The following is a 26,583-nucleotide window of genomic DNA, read 5'->3' as shown; positions in this document are numbered from 1 at the left end:
GAAACAAAAACAGGAATATTCCAAAGTGCTATTAGTAAATATGTAAGGTAATGAAATTATGAGTTTTTCCCTTTAATTTCCAATTGTTTTGTAGTTTGTTTATATTACTTTTATAATAAAAGTAATTATATAAGAAAACAATTTAAACATCTCATAATAGGTCTAAATATTTTTACTTGCTACTTTGCTTTGGTGATATATATCTCTTCCTTCCCTTCTTTGTGAAATATCTATTTAAGAGTTAAAGGATGTAATCTGTGATCACATTTAGTTTAGAGACAGAATTTGACCCAGGAATGCATATTCATTTCAATTGGTTTTTCATACTTATTATTAAATATAATTTAAGACTTGGATCTCCTCTGAGTTGGGTGGAATTAAAATGACAACCATAATTTCCTTACAGGTAAATTATTTATTTCTTTAAATCCAACACCATAAAAAGAAGCCCCAAATTGTTTCCTCAGGAATACAGTTTATTTCACAAAGGTACCATTTAGCTGAAACCTTATGTAAATAAGTAGATAGACTTTTTCCTGTTGGGCTGAAGTATATGCTTATATGTGGGTTTAGTTTTTAAGCTAAACAGACATTCAGATAACATTTTGTGCATTGATTGAAGCAGAGCGCAGGTAATGAGGGGCTGGTTTTTTATTAAATAATAACTTTATAAAAAGAAAAGGAGTCCCTCTTAAATGAATATTAAGATGAAAGTGTTTTAAAGTAGGTAAATATAAGAGTAAATAATGGCATTTGTCTAAGTAAAAAATAAATTAGACTGGACTAAAAAGAAAAACAAGATTAATATAAAATGAGTTTTATGTGTTAAACATTCTTTTTAAAATTTTAACCCTAGAATATAATACCTAGTTTCTTCCTGTTACTGATCCTCTTAGTATACTTTATAGCATCTGAAAGGGAATAATATGTCACACTGAATAAAGTGAGTACATTACAGAAATTCTTAGAATAGGAAATGCTTACAATGCATAATACTCCACCTGATCCTTAATATTTTTTCTGTTGGAGACCTTGTGACCTGATTTATTCTACATATTATTCTATTGATGATAAATGGGAAAAAGGAAAGAAAACACTTTGTCTTTCCAGGAAAGTCTAAAGAAGAATAAACATAAGCAGCCAATTCTTCCTTAATTTCTCTACCAGTTTCATATTGATTTCCCCAATGTGAGCAAAGTAATGAATGGATTGTGCACTAGATTTAAAATTTTAAAGGTTGTGACTATATTTGTACTTATCTACTGCACCATGTACTATGACACTTACACATGTGGGCAGGAATAGTGACATTTTGTGGATTTGTTTTTTAAAAAATATAGCAGACCATAAAATCATAGAGCATATGGTCCAGCCCTCTGTCTTCAGATGAAATGTTTGGAAAATTTACTGTTAAGTCTGTTTTAAAGCAGTATGTCATTGTGGCTGAGAAGAGTATAGTCACAACAAAAGTTGCTTGCTTTTAATGTCACTTCTTTCTAGTTTCAGTTCCCTCATTTTAGATGAGAATTTAAAATTTAAAAAACCCATAGGAGATAGGGCATTATATTAATGAAAAATTCAAAACAGATATCTTTGTTCTGGAATCTGTTTCCATATAAAACTATTATGCTTATTCTGGGAGTTGGATGCTGGCAAGAATGGTTTATAGATGCTTCAGGGACACAGGTCTTCTCAGAAACACATGTGAAAACCACTTTACAAAAGTGACAGTATAATGGTTTATTTCCTCTACAGAAGAGATCCTAATGTTTTGATATTCAGAATAATAGTTTTGTTGTTTGTTCTTCTCATTAAAGGAAAATGTAGAGAAGGCATATCACTTTAGAATCTAAATAGATTCTTTAAAAAAATGAAAATCCTTGTTTGGACCCACTCAGAATAAGTTCTGCTTCTCTGTTAGGCTCTAGGAGGGACATCAAAGAAATAAAAGACATGGCACCTGTCCTCAAAGTTCCAAATGTGCTTGGAGGAACAAGTCAGACCCACAAATTAGGCAATTAGAGAATGACAAATATATGAAAATTTGATATTATTTGGTACTAAACATTAATATTAACTAATATTTATTTCGTTTTCATTTACAAAGCTCTTATTTGTGTTAGACATTAGTCTAAGCACTTTACCTATATTAACTCATTTAACCTTACAACAGAGGACTAAAGTAGATACTCTTACTATCCCCATTGTATTGGGGAAGCAGCTGAAGCCCAGAGAGGTTAATTTGCCCAAGTCAGTGGCAGAACAAGGATTTAAACCAAATGGCCTGAATATAATGAACCGCTTCTGTTATTGCTCTCTATATCATATTTGTTTTACTATTTAAAATGTTAAGAACTGTAAGATATGCACAAACCACTGACATTTGTTTTATACCTCAGTGCAGGACGGTTGACTCTAGACAAAGCCCTTGACCTGACTCGCTATCTCCAACATGAAACAAGCATCCCTGTACTTCTCAAAGGCCTGGAATACCTAGAATTATTTTACCACATCATGGAAAGAAGGAATGTTTCAGATGTCACTGAAAATCTCAAGGTTTGTGTTTCTTTCAGAAAATTCATTAAGTAAAATACACAGTGCCTGGAGGATCAGTGAGACTTGTTCTGTTTTGTGTGAACTCTTGGGGTTAAATCTTGACGAATCTGAGGAAACTGGCTGATAGCACAGTCAACACTTAAGCACCTAATAGTTAGATGTCCCTCGTTCCTTGTCATCACCATCCTAAGAGGTAGGTGCCAGGATCATAAGCAAAACATCCCTCCTAAGGTGATTTTATCTTATATCACTTGGTATTCCCACCTCAGATAGGAAATTAAATTGTACTTCTTTTTTTTTTTAACATCTTTATTGGATTATAATTGCTTTACAATGGTGCATTAGTTTCTGCTTTATAACAAAGTGAATCAGCTATACATATACATATATCCCCATATCTCTTCCCTCTGGCATCTCCCTCCCTCCCACCCTCCCTATCCCACCCCTCTAGGTGGTCACAAAGCACCAAGCTTAAATTGTACTTCTAATGGAGAAACTAACTCTGGTAGGTGGAGGCCAGAAAAAGAGAAGCAAAATATAGAGATAAGTAGTTCTATGCTTTGGGAAAGGTTCATGCAGACAGTTTAGAGTTGAACCCTTTGGATGGGTGAGTGACAGCTGGGTTAAGAACTAAACTTAGCCTTTCTGTAAACCATCCTATGCTTTCTGCAGCATTACCTTCTCCAGTATTTTAAGCCAGTGATTGACATGCAAAGCTGGCGCGACGAGGGCTCCGTCTGGGACAGAAGGCTTCGTTCGGCTCTCTTGAAGCTGGCCTGTTATTTGAACCATGCTCCTTGCATCCAGAAGGCAACTGAACTCTTCTCTCAGTGGATGGAATCCAGTGGAAAATTAAAGTAGATCTGGACTTCTGTTCTTTTCTTTGTTCTTTTCACTTTTTTTTTTTTTTTTTGCGGTACGCGAGCCTCTCACTGTTGTGGCCTCTCCTGTTGCGGAGCACAGGCTCTGGACATGCAGGCTCAGTGGCCATGGCTCACGGGCCCAGCCGCTCCGCGGCATGTGGGATCTTCCCGGACTGGGGCACGAACCCACGTCCCCTGCATCGGCAGGAGGACTCTCAACCAGTGCGCCACCAGGGAAACCCTGTTCCTTTCACTTTGATGTAAAAGTCTTTGATCACGCAAGACATTAGATCTAAAACCTTTTAGTGAGGGTAGAAAAAAAAAAAACATGCTGGGAATTACATACCCTTGTTTCATGCTCCCACATAGCAAGTGCTGGATAGATTTTGTGGGAAGTGAGGTTTAAGTCCCTGTAGGGGAGAGCTAATAAACATTAGCATGGTACCAGAAAGATGGCCAGAGGGTGGAGGCCAGCAGGGCGGCTGCCCAATCTCCAAGAGTAATGCCTTTTAAAGGTAAAAAGCAATGTGAAATGTTTATGCAATCCAAACACCAGTGATCAGTTGATGAAACTAAAAAAAAAGGGGGGGGAGCATGCCTTTTTTAAATGTGTTTACTTCTTCATTAACCAATTAACCAATACCACACCCCAGCCTTAGCCCCAAGTTTCAACTTCGATAGGAAACTGATGATTTGGGCCATCTAAAGGATGTGTATGATGGCGAAATTGATTCCAGTGGTGGTTGTAATCAAGTAGATGCCTGGTGATCAAAAGGATTATGTTGCAGTTTAGTTTAGCAGCTGCAACCCATAAGTACTGAAAAACGCCACGATCTTTTCAATGTAAGCCTTGATTTCTGTCCAACACATGATTTTATATTGTTGCTATTAAAACTCTAACTCTCCAGTTGGATGTTTTGAGAAATCAAATCTGTATATGAATTAAGGAAAATTCCTTTTTATAATAGAAAAAATAATTCACAACTTTAGTACCATGTAAAGCAATGATGTCAATTTTCCCTCTGCCAAATTGTTATGAAATGCTATTATAATTTATCTCCACATAACTAAATCTCAGTGAGCTTTTTGAAATCTTTTCTTGAATTCTTCTTTAAAAAAAATTAATTCATTTTCTTCTTTTTGGACTTTTTCACTCTTTGGGATTTAGGCTTAAAATCAGTTTCAGAACAAAAATTTCTTTTAGCTATATCTTTCTCTTCTTTTTGTTCATGTTTAAATGAACTGTATGAGTAAGGCTAAAATATAAACATCTGTTGCCCTATAACACAACAGAATATTATTTTGTCTTTCTGCTAGTTATAAGAGGGATGATCTTACCTGCAGTAACTCAAGTCCAGTAGATACAATGGTTCAACTTGTTGAATAGGATGCTATGCCTATGAAAAATTTCTGGGTAAATCTCATTTAAGCCTGTAATCAAGAACACATAATCATATATTGTAGGTTTCTTTTTTCTAAACTTCAAGAGCACTAGTATTAATCCTAAAGGGGAATTTCCTTTTATTGATTAATTGATTACTTCATTCTTGAATTCAAAATACAATGCTTTGCCTGTTGCCTATGTGCCAGGCACTGCATTTGGTGCTAAGAATAAACTAGTGAACAAAGCAACTATGTGTTCTACCTTCAAGGAACTTACAATTTATTTGTTACCAATTTTTATAAATTTGTACAGTAAAACACACTAAAACAAAATAACATGGAATGTAATTTAATTACTTTTTGTTTTATGATTCAAAGTCTCTTGGGATATTTAAATACATATAGTACAGTGGAAATAGCACAGTATTAGAGCCATAGGTCTAAATCCCATCTCCAAAAAGGCTAGTATGTCAGCTTGGTGCAAGTTACTTAACATTTCCAAGCTTTATTTCCACTTTTTAAAAATTAGCATAATTTTTCTATCTCACTGGGTAGCTTTGACAGTTAAATAAGTTGTATAGAGACTAGTACAATCTTATGGTCCCTGCATGATAAATACAAATTTCCTGTCCCATCCCTACTTCTCTGTGTTTTGGTTATTCCACACCATCAATATGAATATCATTTATTATTGATCTAATGATATTTGGAATTAAAAATCATAACCAAATTAAAATCAAAACTAGTTAGTATCCTATAGGACAATAAAACCCCAAAACCATGGTGTCTTCTTTAGGTGGACAGAAACTAATAATATTGCATCTTATCAGTTTTACAGAATTATAAAATGACTGAACTCTAAACAGCTGCGCTAAAATATAATTCTCTACACCTAGAGAGTCAGATAACCCTCAGACAGGCTAGAACATACTCCTAGTGTGACATTAAAGCAGCAGGTAATAATCTTTATAAAAAAATCATATAGCACCAATATATGCTATTTAATGATAGAATTCTATATAAACGAGTGCATTTATATTTCAGAAATCACCTTTTTATTTATTCATTCCATCAACTTTCTGTTTTCAGCTCCAAGTAGTTTACATTTTTATGATTATTATCCTTGTTAACATTTTATCATCAGGAGGAATAAAAACCAGAAATAATTTGCAAAGTAGAATTACATAAAATATTTTTTAAAAAATTTGCCAGAAAAAAAGGTTTAATATGCTAGGTACTGGAAATAACTCAGGGGTGATTCTGTTATAGCAATTTAAAATCATAATAAGAAAAAAAGAATTTTTTCTTTCATAGAAGTTTTTTTTCACTTTTGTGCTTAATATTACAGTATCCCAACAGATGTTTTAAAGATTGTGTACTCCTTGGGTGCTCAAACAACAGCAGGATGGAATTACCTTTTAGAGCAATACAAACTGTCATTGTCAGGTGCTGAAAAAAACAAAATTCTGTATGCATTGTCAACCAGCAAACATCAGGAAAAGTTAATGAAGTAAGTGAATTTAACTGAATTGTTAAAAGTAAACTTACACATATTCAGGGAAGATACTAAAATTTCAGCCACCAATTTCAAAGGCATATAATACTAACTGAATCAGAATTTGAACCGCTTTGACCTTACTTCCAAAAATATATATTGACAAAATGCAAAACAGATATTCCTTAGTTATTAACATGTGATTGATAGTAAACAAATAGCTATGTTTTGCTTTCAGAACCTTGGCAGAAAATTATTGTACAAAATACAAGATGCTAATCATCTTGTATTTTAAGATGCTAATATAAGATGTATATAAGATGCTAATCAAAGTTCTTTGAAATAATAAGTGAATAAAATTACTTCTAGAAAAAAGTAAAAGTTTAATTGGAATAGTAAAAATGTTAGCCAGTAGAGACTTTATTACTGTTTTTGGTACATCACACTTTCGTCATGCCTCTTTCTCTCTGATTCTTCTAATATACTGATAGCCTGAGTTAATTTCCATTGTAAAACACAAACCATGAAAAATTAAGTGATTTTTATTTCTTCAGGTTAATTGAACTAGGAATGGAAGGAAAGGTTATCAAGACACAGGACTTGGCAGCTCTTCTTCATGCAATTGCCAGAAATCCAAAGGGGCAGCAATTAGCCTGGAATTTTGTAAAAGAAAATTGGATCCATCTCCTTAAAAAGTTGGTATTTGTTTACATCCAGTGTGTGTTCTTCCACCCAGATATCTCAGTTGCCTAAAACCATGTATAACCAAATGATCCCAGTGATACCATTTTTACTCAAATAGTTTGATGAAGTCTGTCAATTTTAAAACTCACTAGCCCAAGTTGTCCTGTCCAGGTATAAGTGAGAGGAATGAAATAAAGGGAATGGGAAACAGATTTCTCTTACTCAGCCCAGGCAATGAAGAATTGCTGGGAACAAGTAAGAGCTGAGTTAAATCCAGTCATCAGCCCCATCCCCCCATTCCCTTCTGGCTCTCTCCCCAACCCTGAAGAATACATTGAAGCCATATATAGTACCTCAAACACTGGGGGGGAAAAACTTCAGGAATTCTGAAGAGAAATAATCCCTATTTCCAGTTCCCCTGGGGAGGTGGCACAGTGGAGAGCTTGGAGTAGCTAAAAGAAATTCAATCAGAAATGTTTTGGGAGCTCCCCTCCAAAACTGGATAGGTTATGAGTCTTTTCTGGGGTTTCAACTTTGGGGAAAACTAGAGCTCACTCAGTATGCTCCTGAACCTAGAAGAGTCCCAGAAAAACCAACAATGATTAGATTCCATTGGAATGTACAGGATGGCATTGCTTTCTCTCACAACAAACCTCCTGCTAAGTGCTCAGCCATTCCTCATCCAAATCCAAAATGTCACTTATTAACTATATGGAAAATACCCTGAATGAAAGAGCTGTGCAATTTGCTCTGTTTATCTTTGTATCAGTTAGCATCTCTGATGTCAGTCATCCTCAGTTCCTCTTCCCTATCATTTCTTAGCCATAAAGGACTCAGAGTCCTCACAGATAGCTTTTTGTCAGTAAAAAGCACATTTCTACCCCACTCCCGGACCTTCAAGGGGTTGACGTCTACATGAGACTGAATAGTTAAAAAACTGCTTTTTTAAAATGTCTTTCCTTAAAGACCTTACTGGAATCATTGGTTTGGTTGTTTGCATGACTGTCTGTCCCCTCCTGAAATGGTCAGACTTTTCTGCAATGCTGTAGATTTATTTCATAACTGGAAATTATCCTCCTGCCCAACCATGGTGCACAGTCCAGACTTGGGACTATTTCTGAGATGTATCTATGCTCTCCTTTACAGCATGAATCTCTTTGACCTGTGGTACAAATTCTCTATATAAGACACTGGGGTAAAGGATGCCATCTGTGGCTTTGAATGAGAGTCCAATGAACAATGCCCAATAAACATAATGTATAAACACAGTGGTGTCCAAAATGAGGTGGGGAAGTATGTAAGACAATGCCCTACAGTGCAAGAAGAAAATAATACTACATGTATTATTTGTTATCTTATGCTCTTAAATTCTCTTTTTTACCTTTAACATAGTACATGCATATAATTCATAAATAAAAATATGTATATTGAGAAATTCTTGGTCAAAAAATATTTATTGATGAGTGTATAATCAAAAATGTAGAGAATGCTGCTTTAAATATAAACTTAAATTTAAACATAAACATTGGTCATATTTCCTAAAAAAAGCTTTATTTACATTTTAATCTTATGGTCAAATTTGATAAATTTCATAGCTTTCAGATTTTACTGGATGAATATGAGTTATTCTTGTGGTAATTAATAGTATCCATTGCAAGGCACAAATTTATCATATAGTTATTAATGTTATATATTTTAAATATATAGCATGTTATAAACATAAGGTCATTATTTCTATTACTTAAATCTATGAGGTTCCTTTTATTTTCAGATTTGAGTTGGGCTCATTTCCCATAAGAATGATCATCTCTGGGGCTTCCCTGGTGGCGCAGTGGTTGAGAGTCCGCCTGCCGATGCAGGGGACACGGGTTCGTGCCCCGATCCCGGAAGATCCCACATGCCGCGGAGCGGCTGGGCCCGCGAGCCATGGCCGCGGAGCCTGTGTGTCCGGAGCCTGTGCTCCGCAACGGGAGAGGCCACAGCAGTGAGAGGCCCGCGTACAGCAAAAAAAAAAAAAAAAAAAAAGAATGATCATCTCTGGCACAACATCTCACTTTTCTTCCAAGGATGAGTTGCAAGAGGTTTGTGACTCTATATTGCTAACAATTTAAAAATAAATGTTCAAGCTGTAGAATTGAAAGTAAACTTAGATGCAATCTGGTTTGAAGTTGTTATTTTATTAAAAGAAAATAAGCTGTTTGTCCAATGTCACATAGCAAGTAAATGGAAGGGATAGGACTAATGTTCATAGCATTCAAGATGGAAATTATACTTGAGGGATGAGTCTTTTTGTATTATTTCATTCATATTGTATCATCACTCGAGTGATTATATTGAAATTTGGAAGAGTGCATAAAGGTCTTTTTAACAAAGTTACTCTTTTTGGTAATTCTACTTTTTTTAAAAAAAGCATTCTAGTGTTTTACATCTTCTTTCCACAATAAATCTCAAATTTATTTACTTTACAAGCAAATTCAGAATTCTAGTACTTAAATCTCAGATCACTGCTTACTCTATGACTTGGCTCAATCTCTTTTTTCGGAGCACAGGCTCCGGACACACAGGCTCAGCAGCCATGGCTCACGGGCCCAGCTGCTCCGCGGCATGTGGGATCTTCCCAGACCGGGGCATGAACCCGTGTCCCCTGCATCAGCAGGCAGACTCTCAACCACTGCGCCACCAGGGAAGCCCTTGGCTCAATCTCTTAACTTCTTTACCCACAGTGTGTTCACTTGTAAGATTTGTCATTCCTGTCTTATTTTATCTATTGTTTGAAGGTAAAGTGAAATAATAATTATGCCCAAAAAAGAGAAGAAGAAAATAACCTTTCAGAGATTGGCAAAGAAATGCTTGCGCCTGTGTTTGTGTAATTTATATATAAGCTGTTTTGAAACCCTTTGGAAGAGAAAGTGTTTTATGAACCATGTCAGTTATCCTTTTCTTGCTTATTTTTCAGGTGAAACTGTTCTTTGAATCTCTTAAGGCCCAAGGATCACATCTGGAAATTTTTCAAATTGTTCTGGAAACCATATCCAAAAATATTAAGTGGCTGGAGAAGAATCTTCCCACCCTGAGGAATTGGCTACTGATTAGTATTTAAATGGTCAATAGAAACAGCACATCAGATGCAGGCTGTGTCTACATGAAGTGGGCAAAGCTCAAGTTAAAGTCCGAGATAGTTTAACCAGTGAGAAGCCTCAAGAAATCAGCCAGCACAGATACCTGTGCTCAGCTATCATCTCTAGCTGACAGATGTATGATGCTGCGGTGAGGGAAGTCCAGTTCAGTAGCCTATTTTAAAGTAAACTTTGTGAGTAATGGAGATACGTAGAAATGTATTGATAAATATAGCTGTAATAGTTTAGCTGCAACACAGACGGTCTACAATGCCCGACATTATGCAACTACAACTTTGCTTCTTTGTTGTTTTTTTTAAACCTTACATAGAATCCTGGAATTAGCCCAACCAGGTTACCTCCAAGGAAACACAGCCAATCTGCAAAAAAATCTTTCTTTTGCATCCTTCCATCTTCTTACTCTCCAGCTCCCTCAACTCAGCCTGAATAGTTTAATTTTTACCATTCATGTAAAATCTGAATCAAATTATGAAGCATACAGATGAAGAAAACAGAGACTTTATCACCAAATCTCAGATTATTAGAAATTAGATGTCAGGGTTTATCAAGGAAGCCAGGAAGGCCTCTTGGCTGGAGCCTCACATTCATGAAGAGCCTCAAAAGTAGACTCTTGAGATCATCTCTAAATGAAGTTAAATCTGTAGTCACAGAGGTACAGGAGAGAAAGATGACACCACTTTAATCCATGTACTATTGCATTTTTAATAAATCTTCTGAAAGTTGCAGAGTTAGATCATACTATGGTGTATATTTTGGATTAAATTATGGTTTAATGTAACTATTTAAATGTATAATTATATTTTCTAACCCAGTTTTGGCATGTCTTCATATTTTAAGGGAAACTCTTGATCTCTAAAATGCTTTTCTAGATGCTTCCCTTAATTGTTTGACTAAGGTATTAGGAATAAATAAAGAAAACACCACTCTAAATACAGGCAGTAAATTTAATAAAGTAATGATCCACATATAAACTATAAATGTTCTAGAAAAATTTGAATTAATACACAGATGATTGGCTTATCTGGGTTATGGAAAGAGGCTGGGATTATCTGGGTGGGAGTGGGGTGACAGGGTGTTTTCCAATCCATTTTAAAGTGATATCATGAAGGTCTATAGCCCTTTCTCTGTTGCCATAGTCAGAGACAGGATACAGTTTGGATGGACCATGGGCATGACCCAATACATGTTCTTTTAAGTTTGTTTTAAAATCATTTCTTGGAGTCTTTGAAGCACCTTTGACTCTAGATTTGACCTGTTCATGGCCCTACCAAAGTTTGTATAACACCTAAGTGATATCACTCTAGAATTATATGTACTGTAGCATAAGGAAACTGAAAGAGTAAAGAATACTATTTTTCCACCAAGATAATATGTAAATTAAGCAGTAAATATGTATGAGTTTCAGTAGAATTGTGCCATCAACATTTCCATGAATAAGAAAAGTACTTTCTCTTGTGTAGTAATTTATCTACCATAAATTTCCAAGTTTTTAATTCTCTTCCTTTTAGTTCTTTATTTAAATACATTTTTAATCTCTCAGGTTCTTAAGAATTGAGTACAGAAAGTGGAAATTTTATTATTTGATGAGAATGAACATGAGAAGTATCGTGCCAATAATGTTTTAACGAATAAAGAGTTTTTTTTTAAATGTATTGTACTTATTAGTGTGGTATTTCAAAACCTTTATGGTGGATGCCAGAGCCCCAAAACAAACTAGGGTTTGGCTAAAGTTAGTTTTACTTTCTTTTACCTTGAATGAATAAACAAGTTGTAAAAACGTTATATACAACATCATGAATAATGATGGAGTGAGTAGATACAACTTCTCCATGCTTCCCTGATTCCCCACAGAGGCACAGGGAAATTTTTGTGGTTTCCAGAGCCCACTCAGAATGAGAAACCTTCCAGATCAGGGGAGCCCAGAGCAATGACTTGCTCCCTTTTTAGGGTTTGTGTCAGGGAGACTAGGCCCTTCAGCCCTCAAGAGTCCAACTTACTACCGTGACAGTAATTTCTTGTCCTACTTCATGTTCATACTTCTGCATTTCATTCTTTGCTGTGTCATTGGGTCTATTTGAGGTTCCAGAGAAGCAAGCCTGGCCAGGAACTACTAGAAGAGATCCTAATTTTCTGAGGGAAGTTCCTAGGGTTTTTCTTGGTTTTGTTTTTTGGAATTTTTTTGGGGGGAGGAGGGGTTTATTCCATTCCAAAATGCAAGGAAGGCCTCTAAATAGTCACGGGATCTAGTTTTCTACTTAAACATTAATGTCTACCAAGCACAAGTTTGTTTATAATGGCCACATTTTTACTCTGCAACAAATACCTCTTTACCTAAATTCATTATGACCTTATTTCCATTCAACTATGTCACTATTTTTCATTCAACACGTAATTATATTTACAGACTTTAAATCAACAGTTTATTATATTGTCTGCTTCCTAAAACCTTAATCTCATCAAAGTCATGTTTCCAAATCATAAGGAAGAAAGGGTGAAAAAGATAATGAAAGAAGTGGGTTTGCTGGGTTGAAGCATATGTGTATTTTACATAATCTAATATTTTAATAGTTAGTGACAGATTATTTTTCTGAAAAGGGGTGTTAATTCACTTTCTTCTTACCCCTATATTCTTAGTTGTCGGTATCAAATATTAATCTCTTGTATCTAGTAATCCTTTTTCATAGTAAGGTACAGTTTCTCCAGATACTTACAAAGCTATGTCACTGCTTTCTTTTGATTCGGTATTTGCTTGATACATCTTTTTGTACCCTGTTACTTTGAATTTTTCTGTATCCTTCAGTTTCATATGAGTCGTTTATAAACAAACTATACCTGAATTTTGTTTTCTATTATGTTCCCCACCTCAGGCAGGCCCAGGCTTTGTCCTCTATCCCCTCTGCTCTCAAAGGTTTAAAAACTGAAGCTTCAGATGCCGTCAAGGAGAACATTGACTTCAGCCTTCTGCTGACCCCTCAGGTTTCCTGCTTTCCCTTAGTTTTTTATCCATGACTATTCCTTACTAACTTTTCAGGTCACGAATGCATTAAAATAATTTAAAAATATATTTCATTCTACATTTTTAGTTATTTTTAGCAAGAAGGTTAGTCAGGGTACCTACTCTAGCATATTCCCAGAAACTATAATAATTTATTTTCCAATATGCAAATGCCGAACACTTTTACATAGAGGCTCCTGAGGATGGAAACTGGTTGGTGGTATTGACTGTGTAGTATTGATTTCTCAGAAATAAAGTTGTGGGTGCCTAATACTGTATCATACTTAAGAAGTTAGCAGTATAAACAGACCATTTGTTCAGGATTTAAATCAGGAAAATTTTTCCAATGTTCATAACGAGACATGGTTAGAAAGTCTGAGAAATGCAGACTTAACAAGATAGAAAAACCTTTCTATGTCTCAATCACTTCTTCAAACTTAACTTCAACCATAACTTCAAGATCTTTTGCTAATTTGTTCTCCTTTCCCCCGAAGTCTTCATCTTCTACCATACTCCCAGATAAGGTCCAGTAACCAGTTTTCTATTCTCAGTCTATGACTCATTAATTCTCATCTTTAGGTATTTACACACATGATTTCCCACACTTCAAAGTTCATGCCTTCCACTGTTGAATTATACCATATTTCTTTCTTTCAATACAATATTTCAGGTTCATGCCTCTGTAAGGAGTTCCCATGTTAATACCACCCAGCATGTTCCTCTAGTCATCCAAACAATACCTCTGTTATAATTACAAACCTCATTTTAAAGTAGGCAGATCAAATTGTCTGTGAAAAGACTTAAAAGGTACAAAGGACATTATTTTTCAGTTTTAGAACTGTACTCTCCTTTAAAAACTGTTTTCTAATAAACTAGTAAGATTGGAAATCCTAACTCATTTCTAATATTTTGAGTTGGAGTTGGAATATGGATAAATAGAACATTCTAAAAACTTAAATATGGAAAGAGGTGGGGAAGGGAATGGGGGAACTTTTTCTAAAAGAGAAACAGTTGTCTCCATGGTATAAGGCTACTGATAGGTAATTTTATTTTCTTTCTTTTATTTTTTTTTAATTTTATTTATTTATTTATTTATTTATATTTTGGCCACGTTGGGTCTTCGTTACTGCACGTGGGCTTTCTGTAGTGACCCCAAGCGGGGGCTACTCTTCTGTGCGGTGCGCGGGCTTCTCATTGCAGTGGCTTCTCTTGCTGCGGAGCTCGGGCTCTAGGTGCGCGGGCTTCAGTAGTTGTGGCACATGGGCTCAGTAGTTGTGGCTCGCGGGCTCTAGAGCACCGGCTCAGTAATTGTGGGCATGGGCTTAGCTGCTCCGCAGCACATGGAATCTTCCTGGACCAGGTCTCAAACCCGTGTCCCCTGCATTGGCAGGTGGATTCTTAACCACTGCACCACCAGGGAAGCCCTTATTTTCTTTTTATTCATACCTCCAGATGTAGAGTCAAAGAGTAATAGCAGAAATCTTAGAAGGACGAACAGAGTATTTTAGCTGGTGAGGGGGTAAACAGGTAGAGCTATGTCAGCTGATAAGGATTAAAGAAAAGATCTGGTCTGAAATAAGTATACACAACCTATGTGATCAAGACAGAATCCATAGGAGTCAGACCCTGTGTCCTGAGTAAGTTAATTTCACTCACACTCGGGGGGCTGAATTAGGTCACTTAAGAAACAATGAATAGGACTTCCCTGGTGGCACAGTGGTTAAGAATCCTCCTGCCAGTGCAGGGGACACGGGTTCGAGCCCTGGTCCGGGAAGATCCCACATGCTGTGGAGCAACTAAGGCCGTGCACCACAACTACTGAGCCGGTGCTCTAGAGCCCGTGAGCCACAACTACTGAAGCCCGTGTGCCTAGAGCCCATGCTCTGCAACAAGAGAAGCCACCGCAGTGAGAAGCCCTCACACTGCAACGAAGACCCAACACAGCCAAAAATAAATAAATAAATTTATAAAAATAATGTTCTATATTCTAGAAATGCCATTACCAGGTAGGAAAAGCTTATTATTCTCCTACTTTCAGTTAACTATTTCTCTGGGAAGCCTAGGTGTTTAGAGTTGAAGTCCAAGTGAGTATACCAACTGTTGGCTCCCTGGTCTCACGGAGAACCCAGAAAAATAACACCTGCAGTGTTGGCCTTGCAAAGCCAGATCTAAAAAGTGCTGCCTAAACAAGGAAATTCATGGACTTTTTTTCCAAAATACATCTCCCCTTATCCAGCAGCCTTTTCTTCTGTAACTCCACCATTACAGATTCATTCCTTTGGGTTAACAAAAGTTAAAATATTAAGCTTTAACTCATGCTTTAGTGCGACTTTGTGTTTTTAAATTAATATTTGTTTATAGCTAGCTGACAAAAGGGCCTTACGGAGAGAAGGTCCTGAAGCTGGAAGAGAGGACTGGGGGAGTGGATTCTGGAATGAAGGCAATACCCCAGAAAGGACTGGTTGGGTAGGAAGCTCTGTAGGGCAGTATCTCTTACTTATTTATGGGTATTGTATACAGATGGCATTTGATAAATATGTATTGACTGTGTGAAGCAGCACCTTGAAGTGAGAAAGGAAAATAGAAAATGGGACCTCGGAGAACTCAGAGACAAGCCTACTTGGCAATTTTGCATCAGATGGTCCTGCTAGACCATGATTGTATAGTTCAGTGTCATGTATTACGCATTATGTATATATCCTGTGTGCTGGTCTTGACTGGCCCAGTGTATTGTAAAGCCTTAAAAGCAAAACTTTAGCTCCTGTTTTGTTTTCAGTTCTCTTTGGTCTCTGGGCACCATAGGCACTCCACAGCCGTTGCTGACTGACTGACAGCCTGTGCTGGCAGCTATCAGCCAGAGGGAGGAAGAAAGCATCTGAGCCAGCCTAGAGTCAGTCAAGAATTACAGTCAAGTGTAATTTTCTGCATAAACATTACAGGACCTTCTCATGCTCAAAAACAAACAAAAATCTGAAGGACACATTTTATAGGAATGAAACTTAGCCACGCTTTTCAGCATAGATGTAAGAAATAAAGGAAAATGAAAACTGAATTAATATCTTCAGGAGTGTAAACATCTCCCTAGAAAGAATAAGTCAATCAAAAATTCCAGCTAGAGATCATTTCTAAAAATAGTTTTTATATCCTCTGACTTTTATTAAAGAGGGTCTATGGTTGGTTTTCACAGCTGAAGCAGGGCACACCATCCCTGCCATTTGCTGGCCTAATGAGGCCCCTTCTGATGCAGGACTTAGATATAAACTCGATACCAAAAACTTGGTTTCCTCAGGACCCCATTATTTTAAATTATCAGGTTAAAATAAGTCAGCATTATACAAATTTGTTTGCTCTCTCATTATACTTTGTGTGTCTAATCTTTTTTTGCATGCAATCTACATGGAATTAAAGGTTTACAATTCACATTTAATAGTAACAGCAAATACCTCTTTAGTGCTTATTTTGTGCCAGTCTCTGCTGAAAGCATTTTTGGTGTGTTAGTTCATCTTATCCTCACAATAATCTTAAGAAGGAGGTAGCTGCGCTTAGTTTGCAAAGGAGAAAAGGAAACCCAGGGAGGTTAAGCAACTTGCCCCAGTCAGAGACAATGGTTTTTAGTATATTTACAAAGCTGTGCACCTATCAGCATGGTCAGTTTTAGAACATTTTCATCTCCCCAACAAGGAATCTGTACCCATTAGCAATCACTTCCCATTCCTCCCTCCCTTCATTCTTAGGCAACCACTAATCTACTTTCTGTTTCTATAGATTTGCCTAGTCTGGACATTTTGAAAACATCAATTAATACAATATATGATCTTCTGTAACTGACTTCTTTGTTGAACATTTGGACTGTTTATATTTTTTGGCTGTTTTGAATAACGCTCCTATGACCATTCATGTACCAGTTTTTGTGTGAACATAAATTTTCAATTCTTTTGGGTACACACCTAGAAGTAAAATTGCTGGATCATATGGCAACTCTATGTTTAATCTTTGGAGGAAATGCCAGACTATTTTTCAACACAGCCACCTCATCTCCACCAGCAGTGTGTGAAGGTTCCAATTTCTCTACATCTTTGTCAACATTTATTATTATCTGGCTCTTTGATTCTAGCCATCCTATGCCTATGTCTAGCCAGATCATGAAGTGGTATCTTAACTGTGGCTTTGATTTGCATTTGTTTCATGGCTAGTAATATTGAATATCTTTTCATGTGTTTATTGGCCACTTGTATATCTTCTTTGGAGAAATGTTTATTCAGATCTTTTGCCCATTTTTAATTGGATTATTTGTCTTCTATTACTGAGTCGTAAGAGTTGTTTATATATTCTAGATACAAGTCCCTTGTGAGGTATATGATTTGCAAATATTTTCTCCCATTCTTTGGGTTGTCTTTTCACTTTTGATGCTGTCCTTGGAAACCAAACTTATCTTCAACTTTGTCTTCTTTATTTCCATTATATAGATGCTGTTATGATGAGTTGAATTGTGTCCCCTCAAAATTCATATGTTGAAATCATAATCCCCAGTACCTCAGAATGTGATGTTATTTGGAAATACGGATGGAAATGTAATTAGTTAAGATGAGGTCATACTGGAGCAGGATGGACCCCTGCTTCAATCTGACTAGTATCCTTATTAAAAGGGGAAATATGGACACAGACATGCACACAGGGAGAATGCCTTGTGAAGACTGGAGTCATGCTGTCACAAGTCAAGCAACTGTCAGAAACTAGAAGAGAGGCCTGCCTGGAACATATCTTTCCCTGGTGCCTTCAAAGGGAACATGGCCCCACTGACACCTTGATCTTGGGCTTCCAACTTCCAGAACTATGAGACAATAGCTTTCTATTTTTTAAGTCACTCAGATTATGGTATTTTTTTATAGCAACCCTAGCAAACTAATACAAATGCCTAAGATATTTTTCCATTTTGGTAGTTACTTTCAGTTCAAAATTCAAGGTTGAATAATATATCATTTCTAGGTTTGTAATCTTAGTTATATTGATCAATCATATGAAAAATTACATTGAATTGGGCTCTTCTTTACATTTCCTGTACAAGTGTCTTAGGGTTTTGAAAAAATTATCAAAATATTATTAAAATATATCAGTATTCATAACATTAAGCGGACCTACCTAACATTTTGGTTGCTTAACCCCTTTTCCTTTCTGAATAATAAAAATGATTTTGTCCAAGTGCTCCCTTGTTCCTCCAGATGAAATAAGGGAAGTGTGATCCTAGACTCTGCTTTGTCTAAGACACCAATCACAGGAACCCCATTTTCATTTCCAGGGACTGGCTTACAGTTTTGGCCAGTGAAACCTAAGAAGAGCTCTAGTAGGGTGTTTCTGAGAAAAGTTTCCTTGCTCTTAAGAAAGAGACATCAAAGAAAAGGTTCTTTCTTCCTCCCTGACACAGCCACCTTGTTGACTACACGGTCCTCAGACTTTCAGAAAACTGCTCAGAGAGTACACAGAGTGAGAAGCTGGATTTTTATGAGGTTGGGGAGCTCTGACTGTGGATGGCCTTACCTCTGCACTTGTTATGTGAGATGGTAAATTTGCATATTGTTCCAACTAGTTAAATTCAGCATTTTGGTTTTGTAGTCCAAAGCATCTGAGCTAGTATATAACTGCTCCTTCCTGATAACTTTTCACTTCATTTGGCTGAATCTTTTTGCTAAAGTCTAAGCTATACCAGAACTCTGTTGGAGAATTATTCTGCTTTCCTCTGTGCTGTAAACATTTCTTAATTTGATACAATTTCAAGCATCACAATTGATGCAGAGCATGTGTGCTGCAAATATTACAGGAGTAATGAGATACTGACCCCTCCAGTCCTTGAAGTGGCTGGAAACCTCATGGTGGTCATCTGTGTCCTGGCATCAAGCTGCATCCACCATTTATTCAAGAGTGTTGAACAAATATCATTTTCAAACATGTACACTGAATCAATGTATTTTTAATTATTTATTTCAAAATAATCAGAAAGCATATTTAATAATGCTACACCTAAATGTGACATGGAACTCAGTAAATTATATTGGAATATCAACTGAACGATGAAATAGCAGTCCAGTAGCCTGAAGTTAGCTATATTTCTCTATTTCATATCCCTCCCATGGATTATTGTCATTGACCTTAATTTCCCTGTGGGAATAGGGAAGAAACAGGAAACTCCAGAGCTCTGGTTTAGAACACAGACCACCTGAGTTCTAGTTTGTCTGCCACTGGACTGTGAGTAAATCCTCTAACCTCTTAGACTTCCGTTCCCTTCTCTGTTAAATGAGGTCTGGGTTAGCTGATCCATGGTATAGGAAGTGCTTTATTTTGATGAAAAAAAAGTTCCTGTTTTCACTGATTAGCACGTTTGTTGCTCCTTTATAAATAAATGCTGTTCGTTATTCAAGGAGCTCATATTTTCCTTTCATGCTATTTATTATATATTATAATTAGCCCTCCAAATTTTTGGTTTTCAAATGTTAAATGGTAGACATCAAAGATTCTGAAAATAGTAAATGAATATAATAGATAATGTCACACTATCTCCTCTGATAGTAAATAGTTATTTCATAATAATTTTAAAGTATTATGCCCTTAACTAAAAACGAAGTTCTGTGTGGGAGGGTAGGAGGAGGTTAAAGACTGAAACATAATGGGTTTCAGTAGTGAATTCGTGCAATTGTGTTCCCTCAAAAAGGCTTTGTGAAGTGAAATGTAAAATGGTATCCAAAAAATAAAAACCCAGAATCAAACAAAACAAAATTCACTTTTATTCTTTGAGGGTAGGTAGGATTCTGAAACATTTAGATTTTCTTTCCTCTTTTTACCCCCAGTACCAACCCACAAGCCTTTAAAAATGGTCCTTAATGAGGCAAGAGGTGGGCAAAGGGAGGATAAAGAAGTTATTTGTCTCTATGCCATAGAAATCTCAAAAGACATGATGATCCACCTGTATATGCTGGTGCAATGGTGAAGCCTTTTTACAAGTCTCTGTAGAACTGAAGTATTTAAGATCAAACACAAGGTAACATGTTTCACACTTAAAAGCATGATAGACTCTAGCTTACAGGTGAGGTGAGGTGAGGGGACTTAACAAGCTGTGGAGTTTTAAATATCTCTAATACTAAGGGCTTTGATTGCAAAAATAACTCCAAAGGAACATGACATGACCTAAAATATAGGTAGCAGTCTCTTATCTAAGCAATACAATGTGTGGGGTCCTTTTAACAAAATCCAGCACTGCATATACTATATAATATTTGAACACTTATGTACCAGCCCCTGTGGTTCACTTCCTATTTTTGGTTCTGAAGTTGGGAGGGGGGCATTGAGGAGGCAGCCTAAAGGCTCTGATTATCTTTGACACAATGGGAAGAGAGCAGCTTTGAGGTATCATATGATATAGACACTTTCTCTGTACTGATCACAAACACACCACTCAATATAGAAATGTTCTCTGGAAGGGTTTTCAACGTTGCACGTGAACTAGAACTCAAAACATCATTGCATCCATTCACAAATTATTTATTGCATACTTATCTAGGGATTAGGATACAGCCCTCTAAGAAGGTAATGACCCTGACTTCATGGAGCTTGCATTCTTGAGAGGGAGATTGATAATAATGAAAGAACAAACAAAAACATTGTTTTAGACAGCGATGACTGTTGTGAAGGTATTAAAGCAGGACTCAGTCTTTTTAGAGTAGACCATGTGTGGACCTATTTCGATTGTGTGGTCAGGGAAGAGCTCTCAGCAGAGATGACATTTGAGTTGAGACATTAAAGACAAGAAGGAACTGGCAGGTAAGGTACCAGGCAGAAGGAACAGTTCTTGCACGAGGACCATGCAACAGGAATGACTGGATGTAACTTGGTGACTAACAGCCAGAAGGCCTCTGTAGACAAAGTATCGTGAGCACGTGTAGGAGATGAGGTCCCAGAGTTAAGAGTTTCGCTTCTATTCTAAGTGATCGGTATCCACTGGAGGTTTTAAAGCGAAAGTGGGTGGTTTAATACAATCGACACTTAAAAATACAACATTGCAAAATACAATACTGCACTTCGATTTTACTTCTTTGAAACCTAATTTCTAATTCCCACGCGGGTCAAACAACACCGCGGGCATCCCCGTTTGCCCGGGCAGTTTGCGCTCGCCTCCAGCGTGTTTGCACCCGACGCCCTGCCGTTGACAGCCTCGGAGGAGCGTGTGACAGTTGGCAGGCGCAGTGTGGCATCGCGGGAGCCAAGTTGCTGCTGGGGCCAGGGCTGCGCTAGGGGAGGAGGGAAGAGGGACAGTTGGCGGTGGCAGCGCTCTGGGAGGGCTGAGAACTCCGCAGCGTGGCGGCGATGCGCACGCTGAGCAAGAGATGAAGAAGCGGGGCCCCGACGAGCCTCCCGGGGCTCACGGGGCCCCTGGTTATTTCATCCCGAAGGTTCGCTGTGCCTACCCGGGTTTGCCACTGGAAACAATGGGGGCTGGGGGCTAGGGCCTGGGGGCTGGAGGCTAGAGCGCGAGTGCTGTGCGGCGGGGGTGACCAAGAGAGTTTCTGCTTCTCCGGCCTAGCTCTGCCTGGCCTGGCCGCGGGCCGCAGAGGCGGCACCTCGGGGAGCCGCAGGTGTTGATTGAAGGCTCGGCTGGGCTGCCTTCTGCCCACATCCTGCGGCGCCCGCGGCCCCGGTGGATCCAGTGCCGGGTTTTGTGATCCGCCTGCACGTAGAGGCCGCGCCCCGAACCGCTAGCCCGAGGACAGGACCCCGGGTGCTCTCTGCTCCGCTGGGGTCCCCGCCTCCCTTCAAGTCTCCAGGCCACCGAACGCTTGGGACCACTGTGCTGTGAGCGCGCAGCCCTACAGACACGACCCACAGTGTCTGCTCCCTCGATCCTTGGCGGAGTGAGCGCCCGGAGTCGGACTCCCCAGGGAAAGCGAAGCTTCGCTGTCAGGGGAGCGACCTTCGCTCGCAGCCTCCTACTCTGCCTTCAGATCTCGGCTACAGTGGCACCTCCCAGCCAGGCTTCTCCTCACCAAGACATCCGAATTAGCGACCCACTCATTCTCCATCACATCACCCTAATTTAATGCTCAACGGGGCATTTATTTCAGCCTCGTGTGTCTTGTGTTAGTTTATTGTCTGTCTCTGGAATGTTTGCTCCACGGGGCAATGACCGTGTTTTACCGGCGCGGTGCCGGGTTCCTGACGTCTAGGGCCCGGCGCGGCTGGACGCAACTGGCCATCACATTTGCTTGATGACTGACCGCTGTTCTGAGCACTGGACGAGACAGAGCCGCCAGCCTTTCTGCCAGGGGCGGACTTGATCCGGCCACGCCCGCGGACCCGCCCCCAGATCTAACCCGCTCCTCTAGCTCCTCTCCCAGGAGTCAGCCAAGGCCTGTGTGATGCTTTTTCCTCTAGTTTCCCTCGCTCTTTCTGCAGCTGTCGCGAAAACCCGGAGCGGCGGATCTCAGAGCGGGCGGAGCGGCGCCGCCCCTCGCGGCACCTCCCCGACAGCCCTCGGCGCCGCGCTGGGCATGCTCAGTCGGCAGGGCCGCTTCAGCTCTTGGAGTAGAAAGCTTGGGCTCTCCGGCTGAAAGGAGCCGCGGCGGGGGGAAAATGGAGCCCTTCACGGATGGTGAGTGGGCGGCCAGAGGAGCCAGGGCCGGGACCGGTGCTCTCTGGTGCCCAGAGGGTCGTGGGCAGTCGTGACACGCGAGGTCGAGCTGCAGTCGCCCCCGCCGCGGTTTTCCCGCGAGCGTTTGGGGGCGGTGGAAGGGGACCGCGGGAGGCAGTTCGAGGCTCGGGGGAGGGGGCGGGCGGCAGCGGTCGCTGGCCGGGGGCTGGCATGAAGGTCAGCGCCGCCGCCTGCCCCGGGTGGGGGCGGTGTCGGGTGCGGCCGGCCCCCACGCTCCGCTGCGCGCCCAGGTGGGCGAACAGCAAAGTTTGGGCTGCTGTGCGCAGAGGATGGGGCAGCGGGAAAGTTGGCAGCCTGGGTTTGCCCCGGGTGAAGGGGGTGTCGGCCATGGCTCTGGGGCAGGAAGGGTTAAACCGCGACCAAACCCAACTTCTGTGGCGCGCTGGGAGCTGTCCCCCCCGTCCTTCAGCGAGTTGCTGGTGTGACTTTTCCTAATAGGACGGGGTGGGGGCTTGGCAGGTTAATTTAGTGGAAGGAAGAGAAACTTGCGGAAAGGCTTGATCACCCCTGCTGGGTGCCGAGGAGGTTCCTGCCGGCATTGCCACCCTCCCGTCTGTTGCGGACGCACTCCGCAGGGCGTTCAAGCCTCGTTTCCCTAGCTCCCGAGAATGTCAGTTTTTCAGTCGAAGACTCATTAAGTATCAAGGGTCCGTCACGGTGATAGCACAGTGTGACTTGAGGCAAGAGTCAAAGCAGGAGCCTGCAGGATGTTCTGCAAACAGCCACAGCCCTTTACCGAATGGACCGAACAAATCCCACCCTACTTAAAACGATGGCTTTTGTTTGGACCAGAAGTGCCAGAGTCACAGTGTAGGGGTGAGATGTCTTACAGTTTGCGGCGTTGAGTATATGGATTCCCTTTTGGGATAGAAAGTAGGAAAACTGCCAGTAAGGGAGAATTCACACTAAAATGACAGGGTTCACTTTCTAGTTGATATGTGTTTTCCTGCGGGTGGTTGGTTACTTAAGGTAGATATCAGTAGTTTGTCGCATTAATAGAAAACAAAATCTATCCCTGTTTGGGTGGGTCCGTTGCCACCCAGGAGACAGAAACGTTGTCCAGTATGTCCTAAACCCTAGCCAGACTTTGTTGTATGCGGTGTTTCATTCATGGGACTGCGAACTACTCGTATTCTCCCTGTCCCTAATTCAGAATGCTTTATTCTACTGCCATCTTCCTGCCTGTTTAATTAGGCTTAATGATGACAACTTTAATTCTGAATTTTCTTTCTCATTCAGGTTCTATTTGTAATTACTAAGGCTCTAAGAATAGTCTGGTAAAGTTACTAAGAAAAATAAGGAAGATTTGAGCTGAAAGGAAGCTTAGAGACCATCTAGTACTTTGGTATAGAATATGTTTAATACAAATCCTTAAATCCCTTCCAATGAGTATTCCAAGGCTTTTTCTTTGTTCTAGATAGAAAGCTTGGAGATTCCGTGTTTGTGGGATTTTAAACGAGAAGTTTCCAATACATTAAAAAAAAAAAAAAAACTCACAGCAAGGCTGAGTCACCCAGTTGGTCAAGATTTTTGCTAGCTGATTTGGTGAACCTGTGCCTACAGAATTAAAGTACATTCTCAAGTCTTAAAATTGGGGCCTTTTCTCCCGTCTTAGAATAGTTTTAGAATATGCTTCTCTAGATGTGAATATTTGCAAATTGTCACATTTGGGAGGGCAGTGGAAAAGCCCCAGAGAGGAGAACAAAAAAGAAGCAATGCTTCAACTTTCATGTAGGAAATTGGATTTCTAATCCTTTCCTGTCTATCTTCCAGATTTTTCAGAGTCTGTGCTGGAGACAGTTTAGCAATGCATCATTTTAGTTAATGGATTAATCACTCCTTATCTAGCGTCCTTTAACAAGGAGAATAGAAACTACAACAACTAAAGTCAACAAGAAATTAGGTCCTAGCAATTTGAGGTGCTTTTCAGGTTTAAGGTGGACTCATTATTTATTTCAGAACTTTTGAAGAATAACTGTAGAATTTTCTAGTGTCTTCAAACAGGACAGGGTATAGTGTAAAGTATGTTTATCTTTGTAATTAATCCTTTTGAGTACAAAGAATAGGTACATCTAATTCTCCCGTAGGTCTGGGTGTTCTGGTGCAGAGTATTCCATTACCCATGGAATTTATTATTGCAGGGTTTATCAAGTTTGGTGTGGGCTTTTGTTACACATTTATTCTCTTTCAATAAAATCATCACCACTTACATTTTCTCATATATCCCTGTATATGGAGAGAGGTGTGAGAGCTTAACAAAAAAGTTTCAGTAATTTGGGACCCACGTATCTTTCAGTTAAAATCTTGTCAATGATTTCACCACCTGAAAAGGGGTAAATTTGTAAAGGAGGCAAATGTAGTTTGTTTTGCTAATTTGGTTTTCAGTACTCATCTGTTCCAGTAAGGTTTTTTCTACTTTCCGTGTTTTCTGTCAAAAGTTGCTTCAGGTGTGGCTCATTTTTCTTGGACCCTGCTCTCTGCCTGCTGATAATGGATTTATTTGATGACCATCCTATGTTAACCTGTTGAGGTAACACACTGCTGTAATCCATTTAATATGCACATCTCCAGAAAGGATAAGGAGGCACCTTATTGCCAAGAATTTCCATTTGGCTCGGAGATATTTTTGGTCTTGCCCTTGGTGGGGACTCGTGACTATTGTGCTGAAGACTAGATATCCAGTCTGGCTTTGGATCTTCGGTGCTTTTTTTATGGGGAGAGAAATGTGCTGGACTAGTACTCAAGATCGGTTTGGTAGTAACTATTATGTTCTGTTAGGCAGGTAGAAGTGAAACTGTTAGGGAGCAGTGATTGATATATTACCAAAAACCAAACAAAAAATAGATAGCAACTCTAGAGGTCTTTTGATAAATGTACTAGATTAGAGCAAGTAATTATTTGATGACCACCTAGTTTTATTTGTTCTCATTTGCATGCAGGGTTGGGGTATTTTAGAATAATTTAAATTTATGTTAAGGAATGGAAATACAGAGCTCACCCTCAGAGTCTGATTGAGGAGGTCTGAGGTTGGGTCTAGGAATCTGCACTTCATTTTGAGCATACTAGAAGTATTCACCAAAAGGGAGCTTTTGAGACGTTTACTAGATAAGCAAATTCCATATGTATATATTTGTGTGTATATGTGTGTATGTATTTTTAAATGCTTTCTAGTTTGTGGTATGGCCCAAAGTAAATCTTCAGAGGGTGGAAGAGGATGATATTTTGAAGCTCCAGCACTGAAAACATAATTTAAACAGTTTTTTTTTCCCCAAAGCCCCCAGTAATCACTTTAGTACTACAGCCTGGTGCATAATCAAACAAGGGGGACTTTCCTGTCTTATAAAACTATTTTTTTGTTGTTTTCAGATTGGTATCCAAGTGCAAGTATTTCCCAACTTCCAAAATGGGAAGTCTGGACAACTAATTAGATATTCATGGATTGTAAGGCAGTATAAAATTGTGATTTCACCTTTTTAATCTTACAAATAACATTTATCCTATAGGTATGCATTTGTTTTAAATTTTTTTTTAGCAACTATCAAAAATGTGAGCTTACCACATTCTGTTCATATGTTCATATACAGTTTTCTTTTGTTCTGTGATAACCTACCATATTGAGAAAAAAAAACCTTAAAAATAGAAGATAATAGTTTCTCTATGATGGGATATAAGTTAAATTATGCTTTTATCCTTCTGTCTTAAGTATTTATTTCAGTTAAGGGAAATAGGAGTGTACTGGATTTGAAAGTTAACATCATTTAATAGTATACGATTGA

General features: G+C 39.0%; 2 protein-coding genes across 3 annotated transcripts in view; both read left to right on the top strand.

The window, feature by feature from the left end:
- Positions 1–11,770, top strand: part of ERAP2 (endoplasmic reticulum aminopeptidase 2) — a 39,746-nt gene extending 27,976 nt beyond the window's left edge. Inside the window, exons 14-20 of the mRNA XM_082622617.1 lie at positions 2,400–2,556; positions 3,229–3,413; positions 6,151–6,312; positions 6,852–6,992; positions 8,753–8,794; positions 9,023–9,062; positions 9,938–11,770. Of these exons, the coding sequence (XP_082478743.1) occupies positions 2,400–2,556; positions 3,229–3,413; positions 6,151–6,312; positions 6,852–6,992; positions 8,753–8,794; positions 9,023–9,062; positions 9,938–10,081 (871 nt within the window). The 3' untranslated portion in view covers positions 10,082–11,770. The remainder of the gene's footprint in view (positions 1–2,399; positions 2,557–3,228; positions 3,414–6,150; positions 6,313–6,851; positions 6,993–8,752; positions 8,795–9,022; positions 9,063–9,937) is intronic.
- A 10,837-nt stretch (positions 11,771–22,607) lies between these two features.
- LNPEP (leucyl and cystinyl aminopeptidase) overlaps positions 22,608–26,583 on the top strand; it is a 107,716-nt gene continuing 103,740 nt past the window's right edge. The window contains exon 1 of one of the 2 annotated variants that reach the window (XM_082623774.1): positions 22,608–22,747. In XM_082623774.1, the coding sequence (XP_082479900.1) occupies positions 22,729–22,747 (19 nt within the window). In that variant the 5' untranslated portion in view covers positions 22,608–22,728. The remainder of the gene's footprint in view (positions 22,748–26,583) is intronic. The other variant, XM_082623773.1, reaches the window with a different exon arrangement.

The sequence above is a fragment of the Mesoplodon mirus genome (genome assembly GCF_964341445.2).
Source record: "Mesoplodon mirus genome assembly, chromosome: 5".
Classification (NCBI taxonomy): Eukaryota; Metazoa; Chordata; class Mammalia; order Artiodactyla; family Ziphiidae; genus Mesoplodon; species Mesoplodon mirus.
The sequence above is the reverse complement of the archived record's forward strand: the minus strand, read 5'-3'. Positions and strand labels throughout refer to the sequence as shown.